Source organism: Motacilla alba, chromosome 4 (genome assembly GCF_015832195.1).
Source record: "Motacilla alba alba isolate MOTALB_02 chromosome 4, Motacilla_alba_V1.0_pri, whole genome shotgun sequence".
NCBI classification, from domain to species: Eukaryota; Metazoa; Chordata; class Aves; order Passeriformes; family Motacillidae; genus Motacilla; species Motacilla alba.
In genome coordinates, this window is record NC_052019.1 from 10,721,594 (window position 1) to 10,734,425 (window position 12,832).

The window sequence follows — 12,832 nt, forward strand, 5'->3', positions numbered from 1 at the left end:
TAGTTTATTTTCACTTACTCTCTGTTGCCCCCAGCTGGTACTCACAGTCTTGGTACCAGTAGCTGCATCTCCCTGCCCCAACACCCAAGCCTTACATCTACATTCAGACATCATTACATCCCTTTCTTCAAAGGTAAGGTCCAGGAATGCAAAACCGTGCTGTGATAATGTAGATTTATTCAGCTGTGTTTCACTTTTATGTCTGTGCAAGCATGGCTTCCACTTGGATAAAATTTGTCTTAATTTTGTGCAAATGCTTCCTTGATGTACTGTGTAAGTTTTACAAACTGAGTGGGTATGGGGTGTTTTATTTTTGCTTTTTCAGTGAGTGTTCAGTGTCTTTCAAAGGGATAGAGGGAAGGAATTAGCTTTTATAATGAAACTGAAGAAGGGAAATATTTAAAAGTCTGTTAGTTCTAAATACCTTTAGTTCTAAATACCTGTTAGTTCTAAAATACCTTTACCCTTTCTGGTGATGCTAAATAGTATAATAAGCTTACACATTTGATACAACATAGGATGATCAGTTATCTAACTTTCCAACCTACATTTAGATATTCTTCATATTATTTCTAGCATTGCCAAAAATTATGACAGCTGGTTACATCAGTGCAGCTGCACTGACTCTCAATTAGTCTGTGCTATATTTTATACAACAGTAACTGAATCTGTTCTCCTTGCCATTAGTTTTTTTGCAGTGGATATAACTTCTAGCAACTTCCATGTTGTGGATGGGACAGTGCTGAGGAATGCCAAGAACCTTTGAGGCAAAGGCTTTTTTTTAGTCAGTTGTTAAATGTCTGAGAGAGAAGGCACTCACCTACCACATTTGTCTTCCCCCAAGTCAGTCTTCTCTATTAACAGTATGAACTGTGAGGCCATATGAATGGCAAACACTCTCAATGCCTGTTCTTGACTCTCATATACTCTCTCTGATTTAATAAAGTAAAACTGTTGTTCTTGAGGTTGTAGCCAGTAAAGAAAAGGGAATGACTCTCTGCAGGAGACAGACTTGCACATTCAAGTGAATAGCAGGTACACATTGCCTTTGGAATAACAACTAATGAATCTTTTTTAGGCCCTGATGCTGCCCAGTCAGCTGAATTTCACTGGGATAAACAGGAACAGAATCAAGCTTGAGACATTCAAATATGATCCTTGAGAGAAAATTTTGAAGGAAAGAGCTGATGAGATCAACTGTTTGTTGTTGTTTTAGAGGCTACCTGCAAAGCTCCTTTCCACAACCAGAAGCAGTCAGCCTCCCACACATTTCTTGAAAGGCTGGCACAATCCCTGGTACTCTCTGTGGAACTGCTTGAATTGTTTTTGTATCTGTCCTCTCATTTTGGATGGTGTTATCCAGCCTGATGTACTGAGTAAGAGAAACTTCTTTAGTGTGCTGCAGCACACAATTTTAGTGTATGGAAAGCTCTTTCTCCAGGTCCTGTTGGCAGCTGCTTGGCAGCACTCCTGTGCAAATGAATTTCTGCTCAGTGCCACTTGCTGTTTCTCAGAGCAGCAGCAATTATTAAGTGCTGATGTTTGGATGGAAGGATTGTTAAGTCGTAGCTCCTTGTGCCCAAATAATTATTAGTAATGTGATCAAAATTATAATATTTTGCAATTCTGAGGCACTTTTTTATCAAGGAGCTAAAGTATTTTGCAGGCAGTACATTACAGTGCCTCACAGTGTTCCTGTGAGGCAGGTGAACCTTTTTATAATTTCCCTAAGTAGGTAATCCTGGGCCCTGCCAAGGTTGAATAGATTTTTCACTGGTTTACACTGAGTTAATGTCTCTGTCCAAAATAAGTCAGAAGATTTGCTTCATCCTCTTCAAGGTCTCTAAATCCAGAGTTCCAGAATGTGTTTTTTTCCTTATCTTAAGGAGCCTTTTGATGATGTGTATGTACTCCTTATTTCTCTTCAAAGTGGTTAGCGTGGGAAGAGTGGGATTGTAGCAATAGTTGGTTTGTATCCAGACCAACCATAATGTTGCCACTTCAGTTTTAAGAAAATGAAATCTTGCTTATTTAAAAAAAAATTATAAGATCCAAAAATAATACACTGCTTTACTCTACTAGAAGTAATCTTTTTAAAACCAGCACTCCACATATGTCATAAAAGAGATTTCTTTACACTTCCAGTAGACAGATACATTACTACCCTAGAGAAATTAAGGCAAGCAAAATCTTTCTTTTGATTTCATTAAGGTTGTCTCATATTCTTCCTGAGAATAACAGGGTTCATAATTTTTTCCAGTGATAAATATGATTACTAAGTTCCTGTTCTTCCATCAGTGTTTTGCAGTCTAGCTCCCATGAAGTGTAATGGGATAAGCTGTTATTTATCATGGAGGCAGATGATTTGGTTGTGGTCTTTTAAGGATTTTTGTCTTCAAAATAAGTTCTGTGACAACATCACTTCAAGAAAGCTTCACAATTCATCCCACTGCTAGTGATAGGTGTGATATTCCAAGCACCTATGCTTGGTGTAATGGTTCTTTTTGAGGTGATGGAGTCTTTGAGTGTGCTGAGCCCTGCTGAAAAAATGCTTGCTTAAAACATGGTGGAAATTATCTTGCCTTTCTAGTGCAGGAGCACAGCTTCCAGAGCCCTTTTTTTGGCTTTGAACACTTGAAAAGAATTAGTCATCAAACTTCAGAAAACTACTTTTAATTTAATGCACCATGGGCAGAGATATTAAAGGGCCAGTTTTGTGAGTAGGCTTGGACAGCTCCCTCATTCAACCAGTGGCATCTGTTTGTTCTTCAGTCCTGAACTTAGACAGCTCTTGCTGTAACTTATTATAAAATTTCCCATCCTCACAGATAAGATAAAAGCTGACTAAGTAGGAGATATAAGCAATATTATGCTTTTCCTTGGAAATGGAGCATAGTCTGAGCCCTGGTCTGTTGGCTCTGCATACACAGGGTTAAAAGCACAGCCTGCCCTGTCAGCAACCAGAAGACACAAGGAAGTTTTTGTGGTTTACACTCAAGTTCAAAGTAAGCCTTCCCAGATTCTTTCCAAGTTAAACAACATCCAGGGAAGAGTTCAGGATTCTGGTTTTTTGCTCTTCACTGATCAGTAGAGAAGATCACAGCCTGTGGCTGCTTATGGCAGAAAGCAAACCCAAAAGTTTGAAAAATTGCTCTCTCTGGTAGTTGTCTTTTCTCTGAGAATTTATTTGAAGTTCTTCTTTAGTCTATACTAAGCAAACCTTGAAAGAGATAATTTATTGGCGAAGTCTCATTTTAGAGATTTAAATTATAGCCCAGCTTAAGTGGCTGTCTGTAGTTCCTACTCATTAACTTTCTACATGGATCTTCAGTTTGCTTTATTATTAAACACTTACTTTGGTATGCAAAATGTGAAATACAACTACGCACATGTTTATCTGAATCAGTAGCAGAGTGAAAGTTCAAATGTGCGTCAGTCTGTATGAGTGGAGTCCAAGCAGAACCTTTTCCATCATTTCATCCTTGATTCTTCCATTTTGAGCAAGTTAGAGGTGATGGCTTTGCAAACTGCTCCACACAGATGATCCTTGCTCTGAGCAATTTTTAGATTCCCTGTCCCCTGGTACTTGCACTTATATCTTGTGTTCCTACAAGTTTATTCCTCTTAATTAATGCTTCCTCCTGATTCCTTGCTGGCACTCTACCCTGTCTGAAGAATGACTTTCTGTGTGTGTACAATACCAGCACCTTGGGTCACTGCTCAATGACGTGATTACTCATGCAGATCATATATAAATAGATGTTTTAATAATATGCTAATTTTAAAGTAAATGAGGGATTAATACACTGTGGAAATTGCTTGAGAACTTTCATTTTTTGTTTAAATTAGAAAAATCCAATAACAATATCTAATTTGAGTGAAGTTACAAAATTTTTAAGAATTTTGGAGGTCTAATGGAACTTATTTTACTAAGTATCTAGCAGTGACATGGAGGGTTCTTCTGTTTAATAGGGATAGGCAGGAATCTGGGCAGCAAGCAGCAAAGAAAGGGGGAAAGAGGGAATTCATAAATGAGTGAAAACCTGTCCCCACTTTTTCCTTCCAAGTGCAAAGTGGGAATCAAGAAACTGAATAATTGTCTGGTTTCTTGTGTGAGGACTACTTGCCTGCAAGCTCATGGTGATGCACCAGATTCTTAGTAATTCCATAACTTTTTCTTAACATTTTGGAAGGACCATAGGCTCTCAGCAACTGTAGTTGGGATTTCAATCTCTCAATGTCCCAGATTACACTTTTCCAACAAGAAATCACTGAGTGGTTGCAGCTGAACAGCTTTTGAGTTTTAATTTTTGGTCTACTGTGAACACGACACACAAAATTTAGGATGGATTCGTTAGTGATGGATTAGTTAGCTCTTCTGACCTCGTCTGTCCTGTCTCTGCTCCCACTGAGCTTGGTGGCGCTGTCCCCTTGCCCTCAGTGGTGCATGGCAAGGCTGGCTTTGGTGGCAGTGGGATGGCCATGCACCCACTGTGTGTCAGCAAAGACCTCCACAGGCATGGCCTTGACAGCTCTGGTAACCCAGTAGCTCTGTGGTTATGAAACATCTCCTTCATGAAGGCAGAACCCAGTTGCAGATCTAATGCCCTGAGCTGCTGCACTTTACCCCAGAGAAACTTGCTACACCATCATCATTTCCAGGCATTAAATTTGTGCTTCATCCACACTAAAACAATAACAGCAAATTAACAATCATTTGATGTAAGAATAAATGTCATGTTTGCTTCCAGTTGCTTAACAGTGCTGTAAACTAAAAGGATTTTACAAGTCCCAAAAAAGTAGAGCTTTACTTTTTTGTTTGCCAAGCAGCACTATAATGCCATAGAGTGTGCTTCAGGGAAATAAGCCAACAGGAGATGAATGACACCTAACAAGCATTTGAAAAAACAAGTGGAAAAATTAATATGGAAAAATCCTATGTATGTCTTGAAATTTGGTGAAGTGACTATGGCATTATAGATCCATGACTTGATAATCCAACCTTGTTTGCATAAAAATGCTGTGGCATGTTACTTGTAGGAAAAGTTTGCAATTGAAAGCCGAATTTCAGCATCTCTTTTTGTCACTGATATGTGCAGGATTTTTTTACTTAACTATGATGTTTATATTTTGGTCTAGTTCTGTTTTGAGATAATTTAAACATTACTGAATTATGTATTACTAGTTTCAGGGGCAGGCTACGAGCCATAGCATTTAAGTTTTAAAACACTTGATCAATAGATTATTCAGTTAAGGCTATGCAAAACACATTGCAAGATTCTGGATGTTCTTATCCTTTGATTTTCTTTTTTTAAAGCATCATTAAAAGAGAAGTTTTCACTTCAAATTCAAAGTAGGGCATCTTAATCTGATATCTATCAGATAGTCATTTTTGATGAGGTGTTAGGAGACGGAGCCAGTATACTATGTGGAAAAAGAATGGGTTTTACAAAAACATGTATTTAAAACTGTTGGATTAACAAGTCATTCTGAACAAGCTTTTATGCTTGAAATACTCTACTTTGCTTTCCATTTTTCTTTTATCTGCTTTCTTTGCTCTTCCCCTTGGAGGCAGTGAAAGTGGTCGGAGCACTCCAAGCTTATCCATGTACTCTGACAGCAAATCTTCACCTTCTGTCTATCAGCAGGCTCCTAGGCATTTCCATATTCCAGGTAGGCATTAACTGCTTAGCTTTTGATCTTCAATTTCTAGCACCTGTTTGTTCTCTTCTGAATGTAAATTTTTTTTTTTTTGGCATTGATTTGTGAATTTCAAAGTGCAGAAAGAGAAAATGTGTACTAAGTGAATATCTGTTGTTAAGCTTCGTCTCAAAAATAAAAGAAAACTGTGTGCTCATGCACCTATATGTTAAAAAAATTGCTTTACAGAAGGAACAGAATGAAAAATGTTACCAATAGTATAAAGTTACAGCAGCACTGGGTTAGTGGCTGAACTAGATGATCTTGGAGGTCTTTTACAGCCTTAATGTTTCTATGATCCTGTGATTTATAGTGCCATAACTGCATAGATGTATTGAATTTGTGTGCAGGAGGAATGACTGAAGGGGTTTTTGTTGTTTGGTTGTTTTTTTTTTCTTATCAGTCTATTATCTGAATTTAATTAATAGTAACAAATTTTGAAAGAAGCTGGAAGACTTCAGAACTGCAGGAGGTTCATGGTGGCTATCTTTGTAAATGTGCTCTATTGTTTTCTAGTTCAGTCAACAAGCACTTTAAACTTACATCCAAACCTTTCAGCTTTTTGACTGCTAACACATCTACCTCCTCACTGTAATCCTTTATTTATTCACATTTAGCTTCTGTGGTTAATCTTTCTGTAAACAGACCACAATTAGCAATTCTATCTGCTCAGGTCCACAGTACTGAGTAAATCTGATGTCTGTACAATATGATTTGGGAACCCTATACTGTGGCTCTGAGTGCTTCCAGAAAATTCCTGGAAAGCCAAGTTAGCTATACAATTCAAAGTAAAGACAAATTATAGGATTTCCTAAAATAACAGTTTGTATTTACAGTATAAACATTCATACCTGAACGTGTACACTTTATTTATACACAATGGAGAAAATCCTTTTCCAGTTGTGACAGTGGTGGTAGCCTGTTGTACTCCTATATGAATTTCAAATAGTGGCAAGTGTGCCAGTTTCCTTTTTGCTGATTATGCAGTATATTCTGGTAGTGCAGATGAAACCACTTACATATCACCAAATGGATGACACTCAAGATGTCTTAGAGCATTTTGAGGGACTGTGGGGGGGATTATGTTGCATACGTAGTTATAAAGATTTTCAGCATATGATGGATAAAGTTCCATTCTCTTTTAATAACCAGTGAATGGCAAAACACTGAATGAATGCATAGACTTTGCTGAAGTTATTGCATTGTTACTGTTGCTGAGAGGAGACAAGAGCAGTGTGGTCTGAACTTCTTGCTTACTCTTTCATTCTTTCCTTTCTCTTTCCTCTTCCTCAGACACTGGCGTAAAAGATAACATCTATAGGAAACCTCCTATCTACAAACAGCATGGTACAGTCTGCTTTTCTCTGTTGCAATTTTATCTATGTGTCTTTGCAAAAAATGTGTATTGACTCCCAAATTCATTTGCTGTAGTCTTTCCATTTCATTATGTCCCTATAACCTCTAATAGAAAAGGAGAAAAAGTGACATGAAAATTAAATAGCATTTTGTGTAACATGATGTACAAGGATACAGTAAGTTCTCCAGAACTGGGATACTGGTATTTTGATATGTTGTGATGATTCAGAGCTGATAATAAGTGCCACATAAAGTGCTGTGTTACACCCTGACTGCTGTTCCATGCCCTGTTTGCCCTCTCCTGCCCCTCTGTGCCTGCTCCTCAATATAAATCATTAGATGTAACTTCTCAGGCTGAGAAAAAAAAAATACAACTAAAAAAGTTGAATATTGTAATGGTGTTTGGAAAAATCATGAACAAATGCAAAGTAACAATCATGTAGTGTAAGTCAGCATAGTTTCACTAATTTACAGAAGTTGATAATAGGACTCTGATATCCTGTATTCTGGCTGTGTAATTTAATTTTATTGATACTTTTGGTTTGTAAAGAGGATTCTAAGCAACAGCTTTATATTTGCAGGCTGGGCATTTTTATCTTAGTTTGCTGTCTGTTGAAGGCTGGATTATGTCAGTTTTGCACTGCTGTATGGAGTTGTCCTCGTAATCACTGAAGTTGAGCAGAGAATTAAACTAGCGAGTCAGCAATCTCAACAGGTTAACAAGAATATATGTTTTAAACTTTCTTTTCTAGATTATAGGCGTTCATAAAGATTATGTTGGAAATACTTTTTTTTTTTCTACCAGAGGACAAAACATAATTTAGTCTAACTAAAAAAAAACCAAAAACCATAAAATCCAGAAACAGCAACAGCAACAAAAATCAATAAACTTTCCTTCTAATAAAAATAATACAAATGAAAATCAAATTTAAAAATATTTATTTTTTGTTCTGCAAGGACTTCCAGCTAAAGCATGAACACATGAGCAGCTGATGATTCAGCTCCTCAAGCTAATGGGCACTGAACTAATTCATACTGAAAAGGAGCCAGAGAACATTCCTTTGTTGAAGAGACCAAGTTTGAACAAACAAGCACAAAAATGTTCTTTAAAACAAGAAGTGCAAGAAGCTCTTCCAAAACATTTGGTTTAAAAGGTTTTAGTTACATCAGCACTCAAAAGATCTGCTATAGCCACAGCTTCTGTGTTTCTATTATAAACAACCAACTTCAGAATGAGAAAAAGGTGGTGCAAGAATGGAACATGCAAGAGATCAGGCTCAGAGCTGGTGTTGGAAAGTGAAGAGTGTAAGAGCCTGCATGGTTGTGTGTGTGTGTGTGTGTTTGAATGATGTTCAGACATTTCTAAAACACAAAGTTACTAAAAAAGTTTTGAAATCACATTGGGATTGGCAGAACTGAGTGTCCCTTGTAGTGGTGAAGCTAATGCTCAGTACTGATGAAATTCAGGGCACTTGGATTTATCTGCCAGCAATGTGTTATATGAAGCCTTCTCAGGAACTTGGGAGGGGCTCATGGCCCTCACTGATGTTGGCTGTAAGTCCTCTGCATCTCTTTGAAGTCAGATACTCACAAGATCTTGTGGAACTTTCTTGAAATTTCTGAATAGAAATCTTGAATCAAGCATGGCGTGTTTTTCCTTTGCAAACATCAATGTCTTGAAACAAAATAAAATATACAAAAACGCATCAGATCCTCTATACAAATTTCTGATTTAATGAGAGCAAGATCTGTACACATAACCTGGAATAACTTGTTGACTTGCAGTTTAGAGTGTGTTCCCAAAATATCTGCGAACCAGGTTTAGATTCTTCTTGCAGTGGAGGGACTTTATTCTTCATCTGTCATATTTGAATATTCCTTCCTATTTTTTTTTCCTCAGAGAAGCACCTTGCCATCTTGGGAAAATACCCTTATCAGGATGCTGTGAGATAACTGTGAAAGCCTTTTTCATAATGCTGTTCACATTTTGTAACCCAGCTTCCCCCCCCCCGCCCCCCCCCACTCTAAATTGAAGTGGGGGAAGCAGCCCATCCCTCTACAGCTCCAGATTTTCACCTCTAACCTACAGATATTTTCCTTATGGCAGTTTGTCACTTTTTAGCTACCCCAGCTAAACCAGTTAAGGTTTGGATGTGAGCCGTACAATGGCACCAGAAATTGCATCAGAATAACACTGAAATGCTTTTGGTGGAGCCTTTCACCTGTGTTGTTTAGACACAGGGCAGATCCTCTGCAGACATAATGGCTGGGGAACTGGAGAGGGCAGAGTTTTTCCAAACTTGCTGGGAGTTTTCCAGCACTTCTAATGGTGCAATTTAATCTCCTCTCTCTCTGTCTCTAAGAATCTCATCTGAGATGAAATTAACTTTTGTATTATTGTACTCTTTCTCTTAATAATAATTACATTTTCTGTCTACATTGCATTGCACGGGGTCATTTTTCTCAGGCATTGCAGACAACCCTCTTGTCACATTCATTTCTCATGGGCTTAAAGTTATGCTATGTCCTTCCATTATTCCAGTTTTGCACCATTAAAATTCTCCCCAAACTAACCGGAGCAATATAAAGGCAAGTAGGGCTCAAATTCTAAGAACTTACCTGAAATTGTGTGAAATTTGGCACAAAACTTTCTGTAAGATTCTCGAGTGTGACTCGGTGTCTGGAACAGTACCCTGGGAAATAAAAGACAAGGAAAAGCACATTTGAGGGTTGGGAGCTATCTAATGAAGAGCTTTTAGGCTTTCAGTTTTCTTCTCAGCAAGTTGGAAATTTACAAGGATATAACCCAATGGTAAAACATCAGCAACTTTTTTTGGGAAACATTCTTTAACAGGACAATATGGGCAGAAGAGGAAAATACAGTCATAAAAACTGGTTGGTCAGGAATTTAGAATTTTAGAGTCTGACACAATCTCACATGCATATTTTATAAAGAGGCAATGCCAAGTTTGTTCATAATTTTCTTTACCGTGATTGTCTGCCCTCTTTGGGATCCCAGGAGACCCACGTGTGCTGACTACAAAATATCTGTGTGACTACTTGTACTTTCATGGTCATTGTAGCACAGAAGGGGGAAGTGGCTTCCCTGTGTGTGGTGGCCATAGAAATTTGTCCCTGAGTTATGATGTACAATTCTTTTTTCCACCAATCATTCCCCAAAAGTAGTTTCTTCCTGAAAATGCAGGTTCAAAATCCAGCAGGAATAGATTCTCTAAAGTCACTGTATACATGAAGGATGAGGATTACTGTAATAATTTCAAAATTATTTTGATTAATATGAGAAACCATAGCTCTACACATCAAATTATCTGTCAAGCTCTGTTTTTTTTTAAATTGATTTTTCTTCCCGCTTAAAAATATTTGGAACATAACTAGTCAAAAAAGAAAACAAAAAATAATATTCATTCTGTTCAAATTTTTAAAGTTATTTTTAATCTTACAGCAGCAAGAAGATCAGAAGGGGAAGATGGAAGCTTGGATCAGGACAGTAAAAAGGTAATGATCAGAAAGAACAAAAGGAAGTATTGATCATTCTTGAAGTTACTGGTTTTTAAAACACATTCATATGTAAAAGTATTCTTTTAAATAATTTAAATAATCATTACTACTTTTAGGTCTTTCCAAAAAGACATAGAAAAGCTTAATCTCTGACCCAAAGGGTTTAGAATGTACATTATACAGTAAAGAGAAGTAGGGATATTGAGATTAAGAGCAATAAACTATGGATTTTCACTGCGTCTCAATATCTACATTGGTGATTCAGCTAATCCTGCAGACATAGGGTGCATATCAAACTAGAAGAAAAAGGTCAAGAGCAGATTAATTATAAGAAAATGACATTATAAGAAAACGGCATCTTCTAAAGTGGGGCACAGTGGGCAGCTTCATGAACAGAGAAACTATCCTCAGCCCAGCTGAAAATTAAAAGTTTCTGGTAGCTGTGATGTCTAATTCTCCATATAGTCAGCTTTCATAATTTGACAAAGGGTGGTGCAAGGTGCAGTGAGCATTAACAGACGAGCAGCTCACAAGGCATACGAGACAGCCGAGGCAGGAGAACTGCCTCCAGGTGTTAAATCCTGTATCTTGTAACGGGCTTTTCCTCTCTGCAGCTGAAGAGCAGCTGGCTGATCCTGAAAGGGGATGTGGAGACCAGAACCAACTCCCCGGATTCGGAGACGCGGTCGCTGTCGCTCACTGCCGGCAGCGACAGGGCGCAGGAGGGCACGGCCGCGCAGTACTGCCGTGAGTGCTGGGCACCCCAGGGCTGGGCTGCACCCCAGCCACACAGCTCCCTGGCTGCCTTTGTGCCTCATCCCTGCCACCACCACACCCATTTGGCTGTGGTGCCGTGGCTTGGGAGCGTTCAGTGCCTCCAGACTTTGATGGTGAAATTGTTTATAGTCTCTTATTAGTGAAAGGAGCAGCATTGCCTGTGTAAATGAACTGTTGTCTCTTTGGAGAGCAGAGATTCCTTACCACAAAAACCCACTTCTCACAAAAGTGCCCATTTATTATATACCCATTTTCAGTAGACAGGATGGCAGTATCAAGCAGATTTTTCATTTGTGCTAATTAATCCTTGTCACAAACTATGTTTTTTGAATATTGATGGAGCCATTTCTTCTCTATCATGATACACATAAAGATTTCCTTGCTTCAGAGATTACTTAGGCTTGTTTGTTTGTTTGTTTGGTTTTTGTTTGTTTGTTTTTTGTTATCACTCACAGTTATAAGGGCACATAAATATTCCAGGTGGGAAAGGGAATAATTTTGTAACTGAATACTGGCCTGGAGACCATATGCCCATGCTAGCTGTCAGTACCAGAAACATCTTCTACACATTTCTTATTACACATTTCAGCAAGTCAGAAGCATTACTATTGGGCCTGAATTTTACTTTAAAGTTACATACATGACAAAAAATAAGTTTAATGAATTTTAAGAAATAACTGGGACATTCCTCTCCTTGCCTCCTCACTTTTACCCCATGCAGCAGTAGCAGGTCATCCAGGGTAAGCGAGCTGGGGAAGCAGTTTTCCAAAAGAATGCACCCAATGCAAGGCATGTCTGGCAGCAGGGCTAGGATGTCAGTGTTGTGGGCATTTTGGTAATGTGAGAGTTGGCTCCATCAACTTATATTAAGGAAATTATGGCTTAGCTATGCAAGGAAGAGGGGAAACAGATGCTACAAAGTCTGTCACAAAGCTGCAACAAGATAAAGAAGAAAACTTATTTTAGGTTATCAGTCTCACTGGTCTAAAAGGAATTTGATAACTTAATCTCACTAGAAATCACAAACATGTGCACAAGGTGTACTACAGGATTCCCTGTGCAGGGGAAACTGTGTCTGACCACCTCACACACTTAACATCTGTAAATCATAGCCCACATTTGAAACCTTTCATTGTCATACACACATGGGGTATGTCTGGAAGCTTTATGGAGTAGATCTGATGCTGTTCTACACATGTTTTGAGAGACCAGTCCTTACGTGCAGATTTTAAGCAGGGAGAAGTACATAGCACACCAAGAACTGTTATACAGGAACATATATGGTGTTCATTTTTTCCCCTGAGAATGTTGCTGTACCTGTCACTCTGCTATACTAGCACTTCTTTGATTGTCTTGGGAATGTGGAACTATCAAAACTAGAAATGCAATAGATAATTCACACCTCTGTGTCAGGGTCAATGTCACATTTATTGCCAGTATAGGTTCTGTAGTTCATTTTCCATTGCTTGTTATCAGCATT

At 38.3% G+C, this 12,832-nt stretch overlaps 1 protein-coding gene across 17 annotated transcripts in view; it reads left to right on the forward strand.

The window, feature by feature from the left end:
• Positions 1-12,832, forward strand: part of ABLIM2 (actin binding LIM protein family member 2) — a 129,743-nt gene that overhangs the window by 96,061 nt on the left and 20,850 nt on the right. For 7 of the 17 annotated variants that reach the window (XM_038134510.1, XM_038134511.1, XM_038134509.1 and 4 more), the window contains 5 exons: positions 35-133; positions 5,572-5,673; positions 6,994-7,047; positions 10,520-10,572; positions 11,190-11,322. In XM_038134510.1, coding sequence (XP_037990438.1) covers positions 35-133; positions 5,572-5,673; positions 6,994-7,047; positions 10,520-10,572; positions 11,190-11,322 — 441 coding nt within the window. The remainder of the gene's footprint in view (positions 1-34; positions 134-5,571; positions 5,674-6,993; positions 7,048-10,519; positions 10,573-11,189; positions 11,323-12,832) is intronic. The other 10 variants (XM_038134515.1, XM_038134521.1, XM_038134516.1 and 7 more) reach the window with 4 other exon arrangements.